The 24,923-nt window shown below is 41.8% G+C and overlaps 3 protein-coding genes across 3 annotated transcripts in view; 1 reads left to right on the top strand and 2 right to left on the bottom strand.

The window, feature by feature from the left end:
* Nucleotides 1–882, bottom strand: part of stard8 (StAR related lipid transfer domain containing 8) — a 29,907-nt gene extending 29,025 nt beyond the window's left edge. Inside the window, exon 1 of the mRNA XM_084449767.1 lies at nt 788–882. The gene's annotated coding sequence lies outside the window, so the exon portion shown is untranslated. The remainder of the gene's footprint in view (nt 1–787) is intronic.
* A 680-nt stretch (nt 883–1,562) lies between these two features.
* On the bottom strand, nt 1,563–4,112 carry yipf6 (Yip1 domain family, member 6; the record flags this gene model as incomplete). The annotated part of the gene is made up of 7 exons (XM_084449769.1): nt 1,563–1,690; nt 1,947–2,104; nt 2,364–2,507; nt 2,911–2,953; nt 3,107–3,185; nt 3,315–3,443; nt 4,080–4,112. 7 exons carry the CDS (start codon nt 4,110–4,112, stop codon nt 1,572–1,574), a joined length of 705 nt encoding a protein of 234 aa, XP_084305895.1. The 3' UTR covers nt 1,563–1,571.
* Nucleotides 4,113–7,342: 3,230 nt separating this feature from the next.
* Nucleotides 7,343–24,447, top strand: ophn1 (oligophrenin 1; the record flags this gene model as incomplete). Its single annotated transcript, XM_084450523.1, has 24 exons — nt 7,343–7,496; nt 9,128–9,223; nt 9,313–9,374; nt 10,028–10,099; nt 10,934–11,035; nt 11,648–11,758; nt 12,340–12,444; nt 12,631–12,760; nt 12,861–12,961; nt 13,162–13,253; nt 13,673–13,751; nt 14,014–14,047; nt 14,198–14,260; nt 15,104–15,178; nt 15,630–15,714; nt 16,400–16,458; nt 17,642–17,747; nt 18,062–18,221; nt 18,334–18,481; nt 19,753–20,100; nt 20,291–20,441; nt 23,935–23,985; nt 24,135–24,183; nt 24,294–24,447. The coding sequence occupies 24 exons, from the start codon at nt 7,343–7,345 to the stop codon at nt 24,303–24,305; spliced, it is 2,445 nt and encodes an 814-aa protein (XP_084306649.1). The 3' UTR covers nt 24,306–24,447.
* Between the last annotated feature and the right edge of the window lie 476 nt (nt 24,448–24,923).

The following is a 24,923-nucleotide window of genomic DNA, read 5'->3' as shown; positions in this document are numbered from 1 at the left end:
AGAAATTATAATACAATTTGGGACAAGACAGATTTTGGAAGGCTGGGGTATAGACATGTGTTTCTTGAACAGGACATTTATAAATACGTACGAATATAACTTTACCCACAGAAAAACGCAAAAAGTAGTACATGTTCTGAAGAAGTACATGAGAAAAAGTAAACTATGACCATTTCTACAGCATATCTTGATGTTGCTGCTATCACAGTCCCCATATTTACCCTTGGATAATAAAATCCTGATTTCTGAAATAGATAACATTTTGTATCACTTAGAAAAGGATATTCATTCCAAAAACAAAGCAGGACCATTGAGCAATGTTTAAAATATGAACCATGTGCAGTAAGTGGGCTGTGTTGAGGCACACTGCACAGTGGACTTACACAATGGCATCAGACATGCTCAGTGCAAGAAAATAAAGCAGATGCCATAGAATGTACTTTACTCAAGGTCCCGATGCTCAACAGAGCACCAGGGCCATCACAGTTAGGAATGTTCTCTCACTCTCTTTTTTCAGGTTCAAACAACAGGAAGTGAAGAAACAGGTAATATTAAAGGATATGTACACTGAATTTCATGTTTAGCCCTATTCCTGGCTTCCCTGACATGTATCTGACTAGTACAGGTTAAAATATTTGTTTTGTGCAGTACAAAGTTCTGTGTCAATAACGTCGGCGCGCGCACCCTGGCTCGTTGCTAGCTATGGGCACACTCGAAAAACTCTATTTAATGATAAAGTATGATATACCTGGTTTACAAGTTCAGGAATTACATGGTTTATGCTTACCAAGCTCTGAAGTCATCCTGTAAACACCATAGGTCCTTTCGCCTCTGAATTTCGAAACAACAGCTAACTTGTAAACAGTACTAATTTCACCGAACATACCACCTCCGCAAAATTCATCCGAATCCGAATTTCGCTGAGGTTTACAGCGTGAAGGGATGGCTGTTGTATGTTCGGTGAAATTAGTACTGTTTACAAGTTACTGTTGTTTCGAAATGCAGAGGTGAAAGGACCTATGGTGTTTACAGGACGACTTCAGAGCTTGGTAAGCATAAACCATGTAATTCCTGAACTTGAAATCCATGTATATCATACTTTTTAGAGTTTTTTTGTGTGCCCCCATCGCTAGCAACGAGCCAGGGTGCGCGCGCCGACGTTATTGACACAGAACTCTGTGCTGCACAAAACAGAACTATTTTAACATGTACTAGTCAGATACATGCCAGGGAAGTCAGGAATAGGGCTAAACATCAAATTCAGTGTAAATTCAGTGTACTTTAATATCATTCTCTTCTTGTCTACAACGTGGGTTTCTAGGGACTGTGTAGACAGTGATTCACTGAAGCAAAAAAAGAGCAAACAAAGGGGTGAAGCACTGTACAGTATGATCAATATCTCTCCAATTCCTGTTGCACCAGACGAACAAGCAACACTCTCCACAAAGCAATACTCACTTCACCACTCCACACAATCCTCTGCTCTCACAGGGGGCATCAAGGTGTTGATTGAGGTCCTCTCATTTCAGAGGGATTGTGCTCAGTTCAGTTCAGAAATAACCCCACAGTTACTAGGACGTCGAGAATGTAAGGATCATCCATCCAATCACGAAGTAGAAGAGAAAGACGGGGTACACAACCAAGGCTTTGCGATTGGGAGGCTGGCTATCTGCTAAGAAGGCTGTAGAGGCTGAAAAAGGAAGAAAATGCAACACTAATTAATTACATGAACTGTGGTATATCACAATAAAGATCTAATGCTGTAGTGTCCATTTTGATGTTACTTTACATTAGAAAACAGCTCATATTGTTTATAACAGATCTTCCAATGAGTATGCAACAGCTCCACCTACTGGAAGGCACAGATGAGTGCAACTACAAATATAATGTGCTTAGCAGTGAGACAAATGATTCCATTCCATTTGAGGAAAACCAATGCTTCTTACCAAATGTGGACCAACTAAATGATGCTGTGACAACAATCAGTCTCACAGCAAAGCTGGGTGCCCCAGTCAAACACAACAGAACAATCCTGCAGACGACCATGGCCACAGTCAGAGGCATGATGCAGTAGCCAAGAACACACAGGCTCTGGAAGAATGATCTACAGTGGAAGGAAAATATAAATTTTAAGTTTCAATAAATAATAACTAGTAAATAAACACAGTAAGCCATTATTTAAAATGAGCTTTACAGATGGTATTATATTCAAGCTAGCACAAGACCAGCAGAATTCAGTCATATACAGTAGTAGTCATAGTCAACAAGCCTGCTCAAATAATTTAATGTTCGCAACGTTTCCTGCAATTAGCATATTCAACATGAATCCTTTACATCCATCAGCATTATACTGTGTGACGTACATAGTGCCTCCCAGCAGCTTTGAGTTGAGTGTGATGATGATAGATCCAAACCAGATGATTACAAACACCTCAGCAAACTCCGGCCCTCCATCATGATCTTTGTCGTCATGATCTTTATCGGGACCTGAGCCCCCCTGCAACATCCTGAAATACAAGAGGGTGATGTTAATTGGCCTGATTCAGCCACGACAGGCCTTGTAAATCAATGTAAAAAAAAAAAAAAAAGTATGACCGTATGAAAACATCCTTGTTCATCTCAACACTTTAAAGGAGTAGTAAAGGAAAAATGCATGTTTAGCCCTGTTTTAAGGTTACTTATGATCATATACAATGGTTCAGATCAAAACGTTGACAAAACTAGCACTTTTGAGAAAGTCTGATAATTGCTCTACCACCGTTTTGGTCATACAATGGATGTGGGTGGGCACCGTGAAAAATCATTCAAAAAACGTAAACTCTCAATTTCAAAGACAAGAAATTAAATTATTACTGAATTGAGAAAAATACCACATTTCATACACTCAAATTGTTCCTAATGGATACTTACAGCGCCAGTGTCACACAAAGCAACAACGGACCCCAGAGGTCCCCTAAAGAAAACAAAGTTTGCATGCAATTATAAGTCACAATCTAGCTAGGCACTGGATACTAGATTGAGTGCAAGGCAATTAATCATGAACAGTCAGTGTGGTAACAAATGAACTAGCCAATAGGTTTCATCAATAATAATGTAGGATACTCACAGTCTCTCAGAAGTGTTGAGCTCTTTTTGGGATACATCACATGAACAAATTTTTTCCCCACTGCTTTCAGATCTCTCAACTATAAAGGACAGAGATTAATGTGACATTAAATACAAACTCCAAAGTAAAGAGAAACATTTGCCGTGTGGCCATGATCAGAATAGTTGATTGTCTCAAATTCAGTTGACAAGACAGATGGGGGTCTTACAATGGTATCCTTGACCGGTTCATCAAGAGTGGAGAATTCATCATCCAGACCGGTCGAACTAACAGGCACATTTATTTCCCCTTCAACAGGGATATCCTCTGAGATGGACACGTCTGACAGCCCTGCGAACTGGAAAGTACATTAGGAAGAGGATTGAGACCCTACCACAACTACTGCACAGAATCAGGGAAAGGAAAACTTTTCCTCAAATGGATAGCCAAAGTGTGCAGCTGGCTATGGCATAGCAGTCTGTCAAGTGCTAGCTAGTATGTTATAAAAAGCTAGAGACCGACTATGTTGGCAACATACTTTCTCCAGCTATCAACTAGTAGGCCAGGAACTCATTGAAGATCTAGCTAGCTAGTCTAATGCCAGTGCCGCCAGAGCTCAACTTGACAGTAGGCTAACTTGAAATAACGTTAGTCTAGCTAGGTGTCATGGTGACTTAGCACTAGTTGGCATGAGTCAAATATTGGAAAAATGTACGCTAGCAAGTTACGCAACGATAAGAGACTAGCTAGCTAGCAAGACAACACTAATAGCTGTCTAGCTAACGTTAGCTATATTTTGCTGTTGACAATTAGCTAGCTCGCTACCAAGCCAGTGAGGCTGAAGCTACACTAGCCACACAACTTAAGTTGGCGAAGATACTGCACACCTGCTGCTACCCAACACCAAAACATGTGTTCACATTCTAGCATATTGTACAAGACAATCAACTGCATGTCGTCCAGAAATTAACATTTAAATGCCACTTTATCGTACCATAGGTTTACTGGACTCGTCCACTTCCGCCATTTTCTCAGCTGTGTGAAGCTAGCCCCAACGAAAATAATTTCCGGTAACGTCCTTTCACGGAATTTCAAAATAAAGGTCAGGCAAAACGATATACTTTTTGTTATTTGACTGTGAAAACATGTAGGTAGCCTACACAATCTGTCCCAAACATGGTAGCAAAGCACACAGACGCACACAATTATTAAAGTAGTAGTAAAGAGAAAAATCATGTTTAGCCCTGTTTTAAGGTTACTTATGATCATATACAATGGTTCAGATCAAAAAGTTGACAAAACTAGCACTTTTGAGAAAGTCTGATAATTGCTCTACCACCGTTTAGGTCATACAATGGATGTGGGTGGGCACCATGAAAAATCATTCAAATAACATGTTAAACTCTCAATTTCAAAGACAAGAAACTCACAGAGGTGTTAGTTGGCGTTCTGACATATAATTCGCCATAAAGTAAGATTCTAGTTCATCTGGAAAGGCTTTTTAAAATATTTAGCATAGAACTATTTAGTTGCAGCACATACGTGCGTAAACATCCGCAAACTAGGTAGCCTAGCAACATAAACAATAACAATATAGCTACCGTAAGTAGTTCCGCTTCCTGAATCCCCTCTGCGGATTGATCTACACATCTACAACGGTCGCGTCAATACAAGTTAATGGATTTCATAAAATGATCAATAAAACCCTACAGGATTCATACTTTGCGGCGAATTTGATGTCAGAACACCAATGGACACCAATTACCCCCTTGGTGAGCTTCTTGTCTTTGAAATCGAGAGTTTAACATGTTTTTGAATGATTTTTCACAGTGCCCACCCACATCTATTGTATGACCTAAAAACGGTGGTAGAGCAATTATCAACTTTCTCAAAAGTGCTAGTTTTGTCAACTTTTTGATCTGAACCATTGTATATGATCATACGTAACCTTAAAACAGGGCTAAACATGATTTTCCCTTTACTACTCCTTTAAAGGCCCTATGAGGAGTTTCAGGAAGCGGAAGTGTTTGCCAAAAAAGACCACATACAGGTGCTATAAATAGTAGATAATAAAAAAATAAAACATACATCTACTCTGTGTCAGGGGTCGTAATATACTGGCTCACGTGTCTGTTAGATTTTTTTTTTAATGATTTATTGTCTTTATTAACATGTTATGTATAAACACCTTTAAAGGTAAAATACTCCAGATTTCATGTAGACTAATCATAAAAAAAAACTCTAAACGTCATAATACTATTGGCTCACGAGCCTTGTTAGAGGTGAGTAGTCTACCAAACCTCAGACATCTCAGACGGAGGTAAACAAAACATTAATTTTGGACCCATCACAATTTTTTAAATGATAAATATATAGCCTAATCAATAACTTTTTTTGGGGAGAAAAGCAATACTTATTCTGCACCTTTCTAAAAGCTGCAGATTTTAAATGATTAGTCTACATTGAATTCTTGACTATTACACCTTCAAATTAAATTACATTAAAATAAATTATATTATTAATTAATTAAATACAAATTATAGGAGGGGCATGCAGATGGTGTAAGAACATCACACTGGAGTTTGCTAGGGTTTCACAGGGGTTTCGTGAGAGGCAAGGGCCCACATGAGTGAGTGTGCTGTGAAGATGGCCGCAGAGTAGTGGACACCAGGCACATCTGCAGCTGCATTGTGCACAGGTTCTCTTCCTGCAAGTTGCGGGCCTCAGGCTTTGGAGATTGCTAAAGAGAGAGAGAATCTGTTGTGGTGACGGTGCACCTGTGTTGGTGACTGTTGTCGTGTCACTGTCTCAGTAAAGGGGCCCTGCTCTGCCTTAGTGAATACAGGGTCAATGGCAACTTTGGAGAGATCTGATGTGGTGCCAGGCTGGTGCTCAGTTTGAGCCCAACACTGTGCAGCTTGGGCATGTTGACTGTGTTTGCTGCGTGACAGGGAGGTGTTCATGAGGAGCTTTGGACAGTGGATGCAGCGATTGGAGACAGCAGCAGGAGCAGGACACACACACACAGACTCTAATGGTGTGTGGCCCACAAATGTGGATATCTGCGTCTGTGTGTGGGCATGCTGCAGTGGCCGTGGAAGGAGCCAGCACCACGGGAGAGGCCCGGTGTGAAGTTTTATATAAAAGTGCTTTTTATATAAAAGGTCATGAGCAGAAAGTCAAGCCATCTCACAGAAAAGGCTTTCATCGTTAGAAAATCTTCACTTCGGCAAACATGTTATATATATAGGCTATCTGTAGACCAAGTGAAAAAAATTAATGGAGAAAGATATGGTTCCTCCGCCTCACTAACGCCCTGGACCAAAGCTAGCCTATACCTAACCTTGCGTATGGAGTGCTGCTTATTAGGTACCACACTCTAATACCACACACTGTTTATTAAACCACATTGTTTTTTCTTGCTAATAATACTAACCGCGAGAATATCAAGTTAAATCTGAACCTCAACGCGAATACAGCCACCGCCCATGCTCTTATTTTGAAAAGACATGCGTTGTTTGCTTGAGAGTATGCGGCCCCACCGGAAATGCTATTGAGGCATAAAGAGGCTTCATTCACACTTGTGTTCTGGGTACGCGGATATGAAACGTCATCAGTATTTTGAGAGAATGGACGATGCAGGTGGCGTTCCAGACCATTTTTCTTAGGCAAGGAGGCAAGGAGGTTGCTGCGACGCTGCGTTCCAATCACAGTCGAGTGTTTCTGATACAAATACAACCATGGGTTATGAAAACATTGAAATGCACATGGATCCAAAGATAATGCTGGGCAACTGAGGTGTCACTGAAAAAAAAGTTATCAAATATCAGTTTTTCTTCATACCTAGCTAACAACCGAGAAGTTCTCAAATTCATAGTAGTGCTACTGTCGCTTTAAGTGCACCATGGGTGTGAAAGGCGAGGGAGGCGTTCAGATTTGCCTGCCTTCTCAGTTCATTCTTCTTGCTTCCCAACTAGGAAAAAGTAAAAAAGGGGGAAATTTTGAGTAAAATCGAGCCGTATAGGCCTACTGTTATTATAAATTACGCTATCACTTATTGTCTCGTGAATGCACCAATCGGTTCTTTTTTTAGCGTCGTGAGCTACGGACACAGGCAGTATCTGCATTCTCAAGGAGAGGGCTTCTTGTCTGTGCAACTAAACGTGGAAGGATTCAGGAAAAATGTTCTGTGGCGTTTCTCTCTTGTAAAATTAAGGACATCTCAACCAGTAATCTTAATTTCAGCATACTTCAGCTATGGGACATCCTCCTCTTGAATTTAGTGACTGCTATCTGGACAGCCCCGATTTTAGAGAACGCTTGAAATGCTATGAAATTGAATTGGAAAGAACAAGCAAATTTCTCAAAGATGTAATCAAAGATGGCAACAATGTAATCAATGCAATCAAGGGTAAGCATATTAGCACTTTATATGCATTGCACTCGTTTTTCCGACCTTGGTGGATGCAGATTGTGGAGGCAGATTGTGGAGACAATGTATCGTGGTTAAAGAAACAACATATGCTGCTTAGGCTATGTTGTTTTTAGGACCCTGATCATAAAGCGGGACGGTTCAATCACGCCTGAGAGTGACAGATGGACCAGGCCCACCAACTGCTCTCTGCAGTAGATGCTCACTATTCTAAAAACCCCATTGTGTAGTAGGAGTAATGCAGTGCAGTCCAAATAGTCTGCTCATTGAATTGGAAAAAAAGTTTTCTGAAGAATATTTGCTGAAAGTAGCGAAAGGTAGTCAAAACGTTTTTGTTTATAATCACTTTCAGTTTCTGTGTTATTCTCAAAGTCTTTGCATTGTAGTGCAATAAAGGCCCATGGCTTTGCCCATTGGTCTGCACTTTGTTTATTCCTGACAATATTTGCACAAAATCCACAACACTTTTGTGACTTGGATTCATTAGTGGCTATTCATTCAGTAAGAGGATGTTGTTTCTCTGAAGAACTTATTGAACTTTTCCACCATAGATTAGGATAAAATGGGTACCCCCCCCCTCCCCCCCCCATTTGATGATTGCAAGGGAGCAATCAGGTCAAAGGTTTAATCAGAAATCTAGTGGCTGCAGGCTGATTGCTGACCTGTGAAGTGAGGTTCTGACTGTGTAAATGCCTCAGTAGGCTAGTCATATGCTGGGAGATAACCTAGTTGTTTATCTCAAGAAAAGTAGCATTGTTCTCCTTCTTTTTTTTTTTAAGATGTGCTTTATTGTTTTGCATTGTCATATCCTATTTCTTTTCACACTTCCTGTTTTCATGTCAAAAGCACAGACATGTACATATAAGGCCAGATCACTTGGGCAACTCTCAAGGCAGCAACCTTGTTTATAAAACACATTTCCAACCTTGGTTGGACATAAGTATTATCTTAAATATGCGCAAAAGCTTCATTTAGAATGATGTGTTTGTTTTGACGTTAAATTTGTTTTTCCTTCAAGCTACCGTAGTGCTTCACCATAGTAGTCACTCTGTACTAACCGCAAACGTCAGCTCTTGGATATCCTCCATGAGTTCTGCTGCTGCCCCTGTTGGTGTAGGACCAAAGGAGTGGAACAGTATTTGTATTGTTTGACTCACCAAGATGCTTTTCATCTCGAAAACACACACTGGCATTGTTGAGAGGGATGCAGAGTGGATGACATGTCACTTACTGATCTTATCTTCTTGATGATTACCCATGCTCACTTAGTGGTCTTTTTTTTAAACGGAGTAGGTGATTGAGTTCAATGTTAACATTACCTGGACAATATAACTACATTTAAGATGATTTAAGATTATTATTAAAAATAAAAATCATGTTTGTGTTCACTCAGGGTGTTATTTCAGTCAGAGGAGTGGCCAAAATACTGTTCTCTAGTCAGGCCTCACAGGCTCAGGCCTCACGGGCACACCCCTGGTAAACAGGATCTGACACCTCTCTGCTATTGTTCTGGCTCTTTGAGCTTCGGAGTTGAGTGGACACACACTTCATCTGCAGAGAATGATGTGCACATCATTATAATCTTCACTATTGTTTGTCTTTTTTATTAGGTTATTCTCAGGCTGTCCAAAAGTTCTCCAATACTCTCAACGTGTTCCAGTTTGACTTCATAGGTGATTCTCTGACAGACGACGAGATGAACATTGGTAAGATAATAAGGCCATACCAGATAACATGACACATCCTGAATGTTCTTTAATCGTTTTGTGTGACACTTTTGGTTTTCTGCCCACAGCAGAGTCTTTCAGAGAGTTTGCAGGCCTCCTACAGGAAGTGGAAGATGACAGGACGATGCTGGTGGGTTACCAGCTTCCTCTCTAGGCCATCGTCTAGCTGTTTGTGTAGCTAATGGCCCAGTTGCTTTACCATGTCGTACCGGTCGTCAGCTATTTGACTGAATTAGAGGGCTTCCGTCTAGTTTTCCATTAATAATATTAAAGACATTTGTTTGTTTACTCCACTGACTGTTCCACAGTTTTTTCCAGACTGACAGGAAAGGAGAAGAGAACTCCAACCCAGTTCCTTGTTCTCTGTGCCATAGAAGTTAATCTATCATGGCATTGCATTATTTGTGTCATGAAAAGCAGTAGATCCAGTTAGACTGGGGTTTCTAGATAAATATGTTGTTTTTTTGTGATTGTTTTGATTACAGAAGGTCTTGGCTTACAACCAATGCCTTTTTGATTTAAATAGTTTTAGCAGATCTGCTGGGGAGCAGTATTATCTACTGTTAACTGTATTTGTGTTCTCTTTTCAATCTTTTTCAACTTGCGTTTATGAACGAAAACTTTTATTCAGACAAGAGTTTTGCATGAGATTTGACGACAATCAAATTGTTATCTGGAATGATGATACAGGAATAATGATTATGGAAAGGTTTTTGCCTGATGGTCAACCCATTGAGCATAGTTGCGTTGCTTTAGTTGCTTTGCTTTGTTCTGTTCGTTCAGGTTCAGAATGCCTGTGATCTGCTGATCAAACCACTGGAGAAGTTTCGTAAGGATCAAATAGGTGTGACGAAGGTAAGAACCTCTTGAGCTGTCTCTCAGCAGATATGGAGAGAGAAGGCCGATGCTCTGACTCAATCAAATCAAACTTTATTTGTATAGCACAGTAGATAGCATTATCAGAAATGCATACAGTATGTTGACACTCCAGGACTACAAACAGTTAATCCATCTCTGAACTATGACCGTTACATGAACAATCCATAACAGTCCTCACGTGCTCAGGTGTCTCTCACAACCTGACACTCCCTTTTCTGTGTAAAGAGTGTGGAAATGAGATAAACAGAACTTGACAGTGCATATAAGTCACACTCAGGTGGCTCTGAGGTGACAATCTCGGCGGGAAGAAGTCTCCACGACACCAGTCTGGTGATTCAGCAACACATGCAGCGTGACTCCATGTCCCCTCCTCCCGTTAGTACACTAGTGTCAGCCTGAACAAGTATGTCCCCCAGTCTTCCAACTTGAAGAGTAGTTGGTAACCATAGTACTGAGCATGCTCAGTAAGGAATAACTACAGGTCACCTCAGGTCACAATGACACTGTCTTCAGGGGAGGGTTTTGCTATATTTCAAGTATTTCAAAAGAAACTGACCCCACATCACTACCCCCCCCTTCCAGTAGGAATAAGCATATGAGCCACATTCATCCAGCACAGAATGACATAATTAGCTCCAATCCCTCCTTCATACTGTACCTGATGATGCGTTGCATTTTGTTACACTACAGGGCATCCCATCAAATTGGGGTTCTTCTTACTAAAAAAAACCCAACTATTTTGTATTTATATTCTATTATATTTTTGTGGAACCATACTGTAATTAACATACACATGCATGTGTATTTTAGGAGAAGAAGAAGAAGTTTGAGAAAGAGAGTGAAAAATATTACTCTCAGTTAGACAAACATCTGAATTTGTCTGCCAAGAAGAAGGACAGTCAGCTACAAGAGGTTGGTGGAAATACAGATTTCTTGCTGAGAATAATATAGTGGGGGACTGTATACACATGAGAAGGTTGAAATCAATCTGCTTTGGCTCACTGGCATTAGTAGCTTGTAACGTCAAGTATAAAATTAATAGTGCACACAAAAAAATAATGTTGGCCACACTTTATATGAAGTTGTTGTTTATGATGGAACCCAGACCTTTTTAATTGTGTTTAGTAAATCAGAGATTTCCAATTTGTTGAAGTTAGCAGCAGGAGGCACAGTTGTGCCTGAGACCAGTTATGTCACAACAATAATTGCCATAGCAGCAGGAGGCACAGTTGTGCCTGAGACCAGTTATGTCACAACAATAATTGCCAAAGCGTCTGCAGTTTTTGGAAAACATATCTCTGGTTGATTTTGTATGCATGCTTGTCCCATCGACCCTCAGTCATTTTGGCGAGAGAAAGGCAATACTATCCAGAGGCTATTGTGGCATACTAATCCAGATATGCAATATCAGGGTCAAATCATTAACAGTTAATGTTCGTAAAATGATTTGTGAACTACAGTATGCCTTTAGGTTAAACAGTCAAACTGCATTTTGAATTTCTAAGTAGCCTATTTTCACCCTAGGCTGACGAGCTCTTGGACAAAGAGAAACTGAACTTCTATGAATCGTCAGTGGAGTACGTGTACCAGATCCAGCAGGTCCAGGACAGGAAGAAGTTTGATGTGGTGGAGCCTGTGAGTGCCTTCTTCTCTACCCCTGACATCCTGTTTGCACTCCCTCATACCATGTGTGTGCTTCATATACACACAGGTGCACACACACACACACACACACACACACATACACACACAAACACAAACACTAGCGCACAAGGGTGGGACCATACTCTGAACACACAGACACACACACAAGCACAAGTGTGGGACCATATTTTGAATAAAGCAGATGTCAAAACCATGTCACACCAGTAACTGATTACAGTAGGGCCCCACTTATCCGAACCCAACGGGACCGAAGGTCTTTCGTATCTCTGAATTTTAGTTATGGAACTAATCAATAACAAATGTGAAAGCGCCAAACGGGATTCTGGTTCGGACGTTGGTCTAGACCTTTAGGTGTGAAAGTGCCCTTAGTATAGCTGTGTAGGACAGCATGTGTGGACGGATAGGAGAGGCCTCACCCCTTCCATCAAGAGTCTAGAATGTAAGATTACCATCTAGGTGAACTCTTAGAAAGAAATACATTCGTCCATTTGATAGCTACTCCGTGTAAAGTGACATTTAACTCAACATCTGTTTGTTCTTCGGATGGACAGGTTTTGGCATTTCTTCACAGTATCCTAACGCTTAACAACCTGACCGTGGAGATGACTCAGGACTTCATGCCTTACAAGCAGGAGCTGCAGCTCAGCCTGCAGAATGTGAGTGTGTGTGTGTGCGTGTGTGTGTGTGTGTGAGTATGTGTGTGTGTGTGGGGGGGGGGGAGACAATCAGCCACTTTCATGGTGATGGTGGAAAGATGGACAGGCCAGGTAATATGTTTTCAGGGAGCTCTTTCGGGCTTCCCTGTGGCCACCTAATATCTGTGCGTCGTGTGATATCCGCAGACGAGGAACCACTTCGAGAGCACCAGAGAGGAGATGGAGGACCTGATGAAGAGAATGAAACTGCCGGCCCAGATGGGTAAAATGCTCAGTCAGACAACCGCCGAGGGCTACCTGTACTCACAGGAGAAGTGTGAGTGTCGATTCTGCATTCACACGCACGTTCATATTGCTCTGACTCTAATACACTTTTTTTTTAACCAGGGCTGTTTTGTGTACCCGTTTTCTCCCAGGGGCCTTGGGTGTGTCGTGGGTGAAGTATTACTGCAAGTACCACAAAGACGGCAAGCTGTTCGTCATGGTCCCTTGTGAGCAGAAACCTGCGACCAAACAGGTGCCCACATCGCTGACTCCCAGCATGATGTCTCTGTCTCCCAGACAGCCACGTTCAGTTGATTTCTGTTGTCATGTCGTATTTGGTACCCTCTCCCTTTCTTCTCACTGCTCTAAAACAGAAAATCTGACATTGCCCAATCCCAGTCCCCCAACGCTAAAGCCAGCTCACACTAACACTTGTGCATGCTTTTCTTCCAGGGCCCCGCAGAGCTCACACTCAAATCCTGCATCCGCCGCAAGACCGAGTCCATAGACAAGCGCTTCTGCTTCGACATCGAAACCTACGAGAGGTGGGCGGGGAAACTGAGACGGAGTACAATGTGTTATGGATGCCTTGATGGATAAACAGTTCTTAGCAGCGATGCGAACAGGTGGTATACAAGGCCATCCAGCGTGTGGGCAGAAAGAATTCCAGCCCGAATAATCATTTGGCAGCAGGCGCGAGCTGTAAGCGAGCAGATGGCAAAATCCGTTATTTCAAGGGAAGGGAACAACGGGAACTCATATTTATATGAGCCAAGTCAGTATAATATGCACAGCTGGGGACTTCCTCCATACACCGCCATGCCATGTCAGAGGGAACCCAGAGGCCAGCTCATTAATTGCAAAAGCTACTGCTCATGTAGCAGTGCAGAAATAAGTCTCGTATGACAAATGAGCCACATAATGCAACCTTTCCATGTTGTGACGTGTGTTGCTGTCGCCATAGGAACACCCCCGTCACACTCCAGGCTCTGTCGGAGGGGAGCAGGAAGATGTGGATTGAGGCGATGGATGGGAAAGAGCCTGTGAGTCCCTCCCTGACTCTCTCCTACTGGAGGGTCCTCATAAATACCCTGTTGAATGCCAAGAACAAAGGAGGCGTACATGAAAAACTCAACCTTCTTTATTCACATGGACTAACATGTTCACTATATTTTTGCCTTGTATAGGCAATACATGCATACATACATAAATCTACTTCATTAATTCAGACAAATAACCTGTCTTTTGTCAGTGAACACTCCGCAAATTGCACAAAGGTAATGTTGCATTGCCCTTTAATTTCAGATTTATCATTCTCCAATTCACAAGCAAGCTGAAAGTAAGTGTGGTCGCCAATGTTTCCAAATCTTTTATTGTTTGTGTGCCTGTGTTAAAGTATTCATTTTCCAAGGGTAATTGAACAAAAAAAACATTGAATAATGTCCATAACTCATAGATGTGATTAATTCGCCAGTATCCTCTTTCACAGTGGAATTGAATGAAGTTGGATTCAAGTTTGTGAGAAAGTGCATAAACTTTGTGGAAACCAAAGGTAAAGTAACGGGAATGCTCTTTGTGTAGCTTTATTTGGTACATTTTATACTTAGGGGGGATTCTTTGTCAGTTTCCTTATTTGCCGCTAGAGGGCAGCATTGAGTTATAGTATGCCTTCTACTGCAAAGGAGCCTTTTACTCGAGTGTAGCAGCCAGTTACACACTGGCTTCAGTGTAAAATTATTTGGAAGAAAAGCTTCCTCAGAAATGTCCTCATTGTGGACTGTTTTGCTTTGAATTAGAATGTTTTTACTTTTGTGTTGCTGCTAAAGAATAATGTCTTCAGATGATTCATCACACCAAACGTCATTTCACTAGAGTGAGCGCGTTTAATGCGGCAACATCAGACTACAATGAATAAGACTCCACAAGCCTTCGTTCCCCAAGCCCTCCCTAAATCATTCTTCCATTCTGTAAGAACAGAGACATACAGTAGTGTCTGTATCTGTGCGTTTTGTGGGAAACCACAATATGCATTTCTCAATCGGATCCAGGAACATGCACAGGCCTTCATACTAACCTTGGCCAGTGGAGCGGGTCATTCATTTTTAAAATGGGCGGCATCGTTGTCAAGGTGTTCTCAGCTATGTCTCCATTTTAATAGGTGGGCATGTAGGCACTAGGGAGAACCCAGTACATTTCCACTGCCCTGAATATCTCAGAAGGAAACTCCCCCTTCTACTACTTCACATACACACACACTCTCTCTTTCGCTCTGACGCACACACACACACACACACACACACACACACACACTCCTCTCTCACTCCCTCCCTTTCTTTCTCTCTCTCACTCCCTCTTCCTCCCACTCTCTTTACCTCTATTCCTGTCTTTTTTTTAGGACTTTCACAAGAAGGAGTTTACAGAACTGTTGGCAGCAACATCGAAGTGCAGAAGCTTTTAAATGCCTTCTTTGGTGAGGACATTGTCGAGTAACATCTGGTCACCGTAACATCCAGTAACATCTGGACTTTGGTTTCAGAGTGGCATCAAAACTAGAATAGAACTGTGGAACTTCATGTATTCAACTATCACATCTCATGTGTCACTTGTGGTAGAACACTACACAAAGTGTTGTTCAACATGCATGCATTTCTCCAGTCCTAGTTATTAATCACATTACATTTCACAGCTTACATTAGTCTTACAGTATATCATTGATTGATTAGAATGTCATCAGTTGTGTGCAGACAAAAATGACAGGACTGCCCAGTTTTCCTCACTATTCTGTAAACTGTCTCTGACCTTGACCACTGAGTACTGCATACTCTTTCCTGTCGGTTCCCAAGGTAGTTTGAAAGGGCCTGAGTACTAGCGGCGTTTACTATTTCTGTGTGTTTTTGATTCGTTCCTTCCTCTCCCTGTAGACCCAACATGCCCAGGGGATGTGGATTTCCACGGCAGCGACTGGGACATTAAAACCATAACAAGTGCCATGAAGTTTTATCTGAGGTGCGTTCCCGTGTCCTTATAGGATCTAGCAGGGGGCATGGGGGTGCAAGAGCCAGCAACACTAGAAACGTTTGTTGCTCAGAATCGGGTTATATTAGTATGAGCCCCTTAACTCAGTTTATATGGCATATGCACTTAGTATTTTCACATACACTTTATTAATGTTCAATTACTCTGTTGTAAAAAAAGTTATGACTTGACGATAAGAAATAAATTAAAGCTGTAATCATGCAAGCTGGCTGAGGATTAGAGAAGTGTCCCTGCTCTGTGAGCGGAACCTCATAGATTGCTGTTTGAAGTGCTCGGTTACAAGGCCCCTGGTCTTCAAGGCCAGGCTGTGGCCGCTCCCCGCCAGCCCTCATGATTTACTCACTGGGCATCTCTGCTTGTAAAGTTCTACTCCTCCGTTAGACGCCAGGCAGCTGGTTGAAAGACTCCTCAAGGCCTTTGCTCTCTCAAGCCATAACACCACGGTGTTAATTTCAGACTCGGAAAGAAAATTCTGATAAGGCGACTGTCGGCAAAGGACTCTCAAATGCATTAAAGGACGAGTAGTAGTTATTCATGTGGTGAATGCCTAGATAAGTACTAATTACTAGCCATTCAGTTGTTGCTATTTAGATGTGATGGGACTAATTTGGTATTTGCACAGAGCTTGTTTACCTGATTATGTGTTCATCCACAGGAGTCTAACCGAACCTCTGATGACCTACAGTCTCAACAGGGAGCTAATCTTAGCTGCAAGTAAGACTTGTGTTTTCATCCAAACAGACAGCATTGACTGGGAGAAACAGTTATTCCAACTGGCTTCAAGGCCAACAGATAGCATTCTAGTTGCACCTGGCATTCATATTTGAAAACAAACAAACCAACTTTCACCTCAATTGATGCATTTTTTGCTAATTTAGTATGTGTTTGTTCCTGAGGTTCACGTCACTCACAAACAGTGTATTGGTTAACTGTAGTTTTTCCCCAGTTTTTTATGTTCACTTTTTATTGACACTTAATTTCAATTACACATCTTAAAATGTGGCCTTGTCAAGTCACTTTATTGTGACATCACAGTGGGCACAGAGCAGAAGGTTGTTTACTTCCAAATTGTGTCTCCTGTCTTCCAAATGTTCCCTCTAGTCCAGAGTTGATTTATGGTGCATTAATGCTCCATCAGTGTGGGTTCACTCACAAGTTCAACAGGCTGGGTTACAACTATAAAAGGAGAAAAAAAACATTTTCCATTTTCTCTGTACTGTAAATGAAATCCAAATCCGTAGTCTTTTTTTTCACAATGAATAAACCCAAGGGCTCACGCACAACATCTTTGAGTTTAAAAGAAGATAAAAGAACAAAGAAAACTAGCATAATGCCTTCAGGCACGTTCATCTATTAAATCTTTCCAGACAATTGGCGGTTCCAAAGCCCCAGAAATGTTATCCAGTTGTCCTTCGGGGGGGGGGAGGTCCTTCTTTTTCCGCCTCAAACTGAATATGCTTTGAACCATTTTTATATGAACTGGAACCACCGTATCTTTGTGGGTGTGTCAAACCTCATACCTCACACCATGTGTTAAATGGTGTCATGTTGTACACAACTGTAATCTTCTTAACTGTGATAAGCTCCAGCACCCCAAGAGCCCCTTTGTCATGCTTTGTGAGGTCCTTGTCTTGCGTTACACCACAATGTTTCAGCAGGTGCGCAACAGGATCCCGGACATGTTTGACTTGGAGGAGAATTAACCTTTAAATAGTGAACCTTCTCACTGCATAGCGTGTTCACTGGAGATGCATTCATAATAAAGCACAGAGTTACATACACACTAAACATACTGTCTGTTTGAATATGTTCAGAATGTACTGAATCTGCTCAAGAAATATTACTAACACCCTTCTGGACTTCTAAAAAGCTGTGTCTATGTTTCTTTGTGTTTTAGAATCAGAAAATCTTGACTATCGACTGGGTGCCATTCATTCACTGACGCACAAACTCCCAGAGAAGAATCACAAAATGCTGGACCTGCTCATTCAACACCTGGTCAGGTAGGATGTGCCACTGTTGTCCTGTAGCCTCTCTGCCTTGCCTCTTGTCTGAGGCAGATACATATGTTTCACATATTTACTCTAATAGTACTGTAACACCACTTAAACCTTTAGCGTGAATCTGTCTATTTCAAGCATTTCTACTGAAAGTGAAAGTACATATTTGTATTACTGGTGTTTAGTCTCACTTGAGGCTTTTAATGTCTCATGTAAAGCACTTTGAATTGCCTTGTTGCTGAAATGTGCTTTACAAATAAACTTGTCTCACCTTGCCTTGCTTCACCAAGCCCACCCATCCTGACCTGTGTTGACAGTGTTTGCAGCCACAGTGGAGACAACCTGATGACCCCATCAAACATGGGAGTGATCTTTGGCCCCACCCTGATGAGGGCAGAAGAGGAGACTGTGGCGGCCATGTTGGATATCAAGTTCCATAACATTGTAGTTGAGATTCTGATTGAGGACTACAAGAAGGTGAGTGGGGCAAAAGGCCTATGTTCATTATTTTCTAGCCACCGTATAGTTTTAAAAAGAAAGAAGTAGCAAACAGACCTATGTTAAGTGTTGTGTCCTAACGACTGTCCAGATCTTCAGTGGGCCGCCAGAGGAGAGTACAGCCCCTCCCATCCCTCCTCCGAGGATCACCCCAAGGAGACGACAGCCAATCACCATCTCCAAGCGCCCACTCCGCGTCTACCCAGCCCTTAATCAGGGCCAGCTCCAGACTACCGACAGTAATTATTTGGCTTAATCATCGCCATCATCATCATCATCATCATCATTATCATTATCAACCCTTGTCTTAATGCAGACCTTAACACTGAGATTATTAACAAGGTGTACTGTGCACGCTATCTCCCAGAGAGAGATTTTGGATTACTTTCTATACTACTGAAAGAGTGAAACTTGAAATACTCGCATTTCTAGCACAGTAGCCTGCTGTGGTTTGTATTCCTTCTCTGAGTCTTGGGTTATCAATGTGATTAGAATGACTTTGTTTTTGGGGAAGCCCAAAGCAGATGACGGGTGATGAATTAAAGTTCTGTGACATTGAGATAAATTAGAATTCTGTTGTTTTGAGCCAAGTAACAGCATGTGGAATTAGACTGCTGACAGCGTTGTAACATTGTGGCTTCCATATAAAAATACAGTTGTGATGCTGTGTGCTTTGGGCTTGAGATATCTATGTGTGATTTTCTGTCAAGCCATTGTTAATGAAATGTCTTTAGAGTGTTTTTACTGTTAAATGTTTGCATTGTGACAGATGCCATTTCCAGATGCTTCCCTCACCCCCAAACTCAAACCTTTTTGGTTGGTTTGTCAGCAGCAGTTGGACACTAGGTCACTGCCACAGGCTACGTCAGATAACTCATCTCCCTCGCATCTTTTTCACTCAATCCTTTGGTTTACTGTGGTATGGATAGATAAACACATGCAGTGTGTCCTCTGGTTGTGTGGTGTTTTATTTACCTCCCCTGAGTTATCAAATAACTGGCTCTGCTTTGCTTGCCAAGTAACCACCACCTGTCTGAATCTGCCCCAGCGTTTTAATTGTTGTGCATGTACCACTGGAAGACTGTTTAGCAGCATGAGGCAATATCTGTTTAGACTTCAATCTCTAACATGAATATGTAAGCCTCTTAACTTTGTGTGTGTCTCATGCTCACTGGTGTGTATTTCTCTCCTTTTCACCCTCTAAAAATGAATAAACATAACTGCAACATTAGTATGCATGTAACCCTCATTAATTATTGAATGAATAGTCATGCTAATTAATACTTTATTTTTTTAAATGCATTTCTTTGTTATTCATTCGTTCACAAAACAAGTTGAATAAGTATGTGTATGGGGGAGTCCAAGTGATTAATTCAGTTGGACAACAAACTTATTTCTGCAGAGCATAATGTAGGGCCTTTCCCAACCACTAAGCCCAACCATAAGCATTTAAATACATGGTGTTACTGTTAGTTCATTGATGTACCTGTAATGAATTTGTCTCTAACAGATGAGCAGAATGGCAGTTTCCTCAATGGCCGCCGACCAGAGGTGTTGGACTCTGTTGCGGTGACCCCGAGAAGCCCCGTACCTCTCCAGAGGACCAAGCCAGTCTTACCTGCTCCGAGGATCCCTCGGGAACCTCCTCAGAGACAGGTCCCCGTTCCCAAGCCGTCAACACGGCAGGACAGACACTCCGACTCGGACGTCTCCAAAATAATGGCTAAGCTACAGGATGGGGTCCAGAGGTCCGACGCTGCGACAACAGCCAATGGGGAGTCTGGAGTCACTGTGAACCGAGCGCTGTCTTTCCAGGGGAGGAGACTGCCTCCACGGGGGGCTGCAGTCAGCAGAGAAGGTGCACAGTCAAACTCAGGAAACATTCACACTGCGTTTCATACCTTTAACTGTCGCTTGGTACCGTACCATGAACATTGTACAGTACATGGTAACTGTACCTTGTATGACACATAGGCCTAATCATCGTGAGCCTGTTTTCAAAATGCGTTTCACAAACCAGTTTTCAAATGGTTCTCCTTCTGTTTCAGGAGAAAGTGATGGCATGCTCAAAATGAAGTCTCAGTCTGAGAAACACGCCATTTGCCGACCACCGGTCAGACCTCCAGACCCCCCTGGCCGAACCCCAGCACCACTCAAGAGCCCCAGCCCAGCCACCAGTGAAGACACCCCAGCGTCTTAGTAAGTAGACCTCAGAGCCAGATCCAAACACTCTATCTAGACTTGTTAACATCTTCATGAAGAGGATAGTGGACTAAATGCTGATGTTAGCCAGCATTTCTTCCCCTCCTTATAGTTATCCCCCACTCAATGAAATCGGGGCGTGGGAGGTAAGAGGGGTGGGGTGGGTCAGGAGCTATTAAAATGGTGCTCGTCCATTCGTCCTATGAGAAGTAACAGGGCACATTAGTCTTATGAAAAGTACCTGAGCCCACCAGCAGGAGTGCTAGCCACAGTTCATTTTTCACATTGCCAATACATTTTTGCATTGTACACAAAAAAATGATACTAAGAAAGTATTCTGAAAAATGTGAGAAGTCTTCCCATTGAGCTGCTTCCCATCTTCCCATTGAGGAATGGATGTCTCAGGCCTGCTCATGTGGCACAAAACAACAGGGTTAGACGAATACTGAATTATACAACGGGCCGTTCCGGTCCTTGATTCTGATTGTCTGGAAGTTGTTGTAAAATACTCTATAACCCACACACCCGTTGTAAAATACTTGTAACTAGTAACTGTGGTAGAATCGGCTACGGCATTGAACTCTTATTGTGAAAGTTGGCCAACAGGAAGGGGCAGGGCAGGGCAGGGTTAGGGTTAGGTTTGAAAGGTTTAGACTGGCCAGTAACCTGCACCTCACCTCTCAAGCAAAACAAGTTAACACTTTAGTGTATTGTATGGGTGATGATGCAGACGACATACTGCGGGGCCAAGTGCTAACCGTGGCACAGAGACAAGAGTACAGTGCAGTAAAATATACTTTTGATAGATACTTCGTGCCCAGGGAACAATCTAATATACGAGAGGGCAAGATTCAACCAAAGAGTGCAGCAGGCTAATGAGAATGTGGACTCCTTCATTACTGCATTGTATGCCCTAGCAGAAAACTGCAGCTACGGTACCCTTCACAACAAGTTAATCAGAGACCGCCTTGTAGTAGGACTGAGAGACACCAGTCTTGCTGAGAGAATGCAGATGGACAGAGACTTGACATTAGAAAAGGCGGTCAACATGGCAAAGCAGTTGGAAGTGATGAAAAGACAGCAGACAGAGGATAAACTAAAACAGAAATCGATGCAGCGACAAACAGGAAGCCGAAGAGCACGTAGTAAAGACATGGTCAAAAGCAAAAGCTCCATCTGAACGCCAGACATGCTACAGATGTGGAAAATCCCCTGGTCAAAATGGCAATTCGTTTTGACATGTCTCTCTCTTCATGTCCCTTTCGATCTCGATTTCAGCTTGGCCGCTGACTAGCTGATTGGTTACAGCCGCTGTCCGAGGTGCTGAAGTCTGTTCTCTCTGTGGTTGCCACAACAGCCACAGTCCGTTGTTCTCCGGAGTCCTTAAACTTCCCAAATTCACAGGTTTTAGAGCCTGAGGAGAGTAGTAGCTTTTTTGGTGCTCATTCTACATGTCAGGATTCTAATAGGTTAGTATCAGTGCATTGTGGATACAATTATCACTAGTTGTAGTTATATTCTCACTACTTAGATCAGATTGACTCTATTTAGATAGTTTGATCATGTTGGAAAGAGGGATGTAACAATACCCGGCCCGGTATAATGATAAACCACGATAAAATCAGATTAGCCTACATTTATCAAGATTAAATTATCACTAAAACCGTGTTTGATTTCTGGGATTTGAAAACCTCACTGTCAATAACCTACTGCTCAGCATCAACCAAAGTTAGCAACAGTCTCCAAGACGCATTATTTGAATGTTTATGCAAACAAAAAGTGCTAATTTTATTTATGGTTTTCAATATAAAATCTGGTGAAATGATTTCAGTGTGTATCAGTAGTTTTTGAACATTTTCAACACATTTATAATAATACCATGCTAATACTAATCGCGTTTCCATTACACCTAGAATTGCGCAAAACCTAAATATCGCAATAAAAAATTGGTAATGGAAACACCTACATTTTGAAAAACCTCTCAAATTTGGATAAAACGTTTTTACCATGGATGTATTAATAGACTGGATACAGCCACTCCATTCACTGACCGCTATCAACAATGAAGCCCTATTGAACCGCGCCATCTTGGCAAATTTGTAGTCATTTGACCATTTCCGGTGACTTTTGTACCTGCGCAGTTGTGCTTTTCTGGCCTTCCGGTGACTTTTGTACTTGCGCAGTTGTGCTTTTCTGTCCTACGCGCGTCCACGGTCAACGTTGGCGTTGACCGCTTCTAGCTATCGAATGGCCGACTGGTGTAAGATGGATAGCCTAACGTTAGAGAAATAAATGTAGTCTATGGTTACGTTAATAAAGCTAACAATGATGTTGTTGTAACATGCATGCAGCACTGCCGATCTGAACGATTGATTCATTATTACCATGGATCGGTATTGGGATTGATCAAGGGCGAATGTGAAATAGCAGCCACGAACTCAGCGGGTTATCCGAGATGCGGTAGCAGCGGCCAAAGCTCCTGCTGGCGGGGAGTGAAGCTTTTCAACTCGCTTTTCACTGGCTCCCTGGAGGAATTTAGCCTGGCTGCAATAACGTTATCGCGAACGGAATGAATACCATCTACTAGCAAACAAAACATGTTCAGTTATATTTAACCTGTTAAAACTAAGATGCCTGTATGAAAAAATAATTTATCCAATGGATATATTTTACAAAAACAGGTTAATATGCAAGCCGGTTTTCATTGCTAAATCAAAGCGGGGAGAGCCGGGAACGTGCGTGGACGCGCGTCGGACAGAAAAGCACAACTGCGCAAGTACAAAAGTCACCGGAAATAGCAAAATGACTACAAATCTAGCCAAGATGGCGTGGTTCATTAGGCCTTCACTTTAGATTTCGAATCCTGTGGGCTTGGTTTTTACGCTCTCATGAGGTGGTTTTTTCAGAAGTTTCGATATAGAAGTATTTTGCAAAAGCGTAATGGAAACACTTTTTTTAAATTTAGGCAGGAGAAGAAGAGGTAGGGGTCACGTGATTTGCCTGCTTCAAAAAATGACACGATATGCCTCCGGAGCAAGTGGAAGCCCCTAAGCAACGATACTTAGCTGAGAAATGCGCGCTGTTTAAGAGTGGAGCCGAGGGGAAAGCTAAAATAAAGTTCAAATATTACAACGGTTTGTTTACTTAATACATCCATGGTTTACTTCCTGGTTGCGCTTTGCGTGAATTGTGTGGCGTCGCGAGACTAGACTACGAGAATTACGGCTCTTGCGCAAAATACCTTTGAATGGAAACACCTGCAAGTCATGCAATTGTACTTTGTCGAAACTGTAGAAATATCGCTTGAAGTTATGCAGTAATAATTAATGTTCATGAAGATGTGTAAATCAATTTTGATTTGCGGATTTTGATAATGAAGATATTACCATAATAGCAGAAAGTATGTTGTTGAATAATCTACTTTGTTCTGGTCATCGGGGAATAATGAAATAAAATAATAAAAATCTTCTTCTCTCTTTCTTTTCCCCAGTGTTGCTTCCAAAGCTAAGTTTTTTGAGAATGCCTCAAGACAAACTGGAAGGTAACTTGTTTAGTAATGACATCAGTAAGATATGCATGACTGCCCAGATGGCAGCAAGTACAAACAGGATTAGCTTTAAGGCCTTCTTAGAGGTTACACCTTTCTCCTGTTAGCTTTTTCATTCATGTGTATCTTCTTCCCTGATGTAGTGCATCAGTCTCACCACCTGCTTCTGCACTGCTGAATGTACGAGAAGAGGTAGGGTATGTTGTAATTTACATAATATCCATTGTGATTTTCATCCTACCAGTAAGTCATATTGTTCTTTGCATCTGCACTTGTAACTTTGTTTTTTCATATTTGCTCAGAATTCAAATTAAGGAGTCGTCATCCCAGTTATCATGGTGCCCTGTTATCCCCTGTTGCTGACCTGTGGGACAACACTAACCATCTGGAATTCCACAACTGGAAGCCAGATGAGTCAATATTCACTACTTAAAGGGATCTAATATGAGGACAATTTTCTACCTAGATTAAGTAACAATGACATTACTTTGCATGTAACTTTATAACTTGTCAACCATTTCTGGAAGCCAATCCAAAATGTAGGAAAGACTTATTTTGCCCTTTTCTCAACTTAACCGAAACAATTGTTGCATAATAGAGTTTAAGTTAATACTTTGTAGATAATTCATAGTTTTTTGTTTAAACCTATCTATAGACCACATGCTTTTCATTCTTTGTTGGTGAATTAATGGTTTATGCTTGCAATAGAGTGATGAGGTGTGATGTCATTTTATAGGCTGAAAAGTTGGCATTGCCGCCATTTGGTTCTGCCATATCGACCGTATCTCGGCATGAGAAGGTCACAGTGACACAGGGTTCAATAGCAGAAAGCTATACCTAAACGGGGGGTGCCACAGAGCCAGCCATTCACCTCCATTCGTTTGGATCTATCGGCTCCACAGGCACTGTGCACTAGTCTAGTCAGTTTGGTA

Source organism: Borostomias antarcticus (assembly GCF_949987555.1).
Source record: "Borostomias antarcticus genome assembly, chromosome: 15".
Taxonomy (NCBI): Eukaryota; Metazoa; Chordata; class Actinopteri; order Stomiiformes; family Stomiidae; genus Borostomias; species Borostomias antarcticus.
Note: the sequence above shows the minus strand (reverse complement) of the source record. Positions and strands in the feature narration are given on the sequence as shown.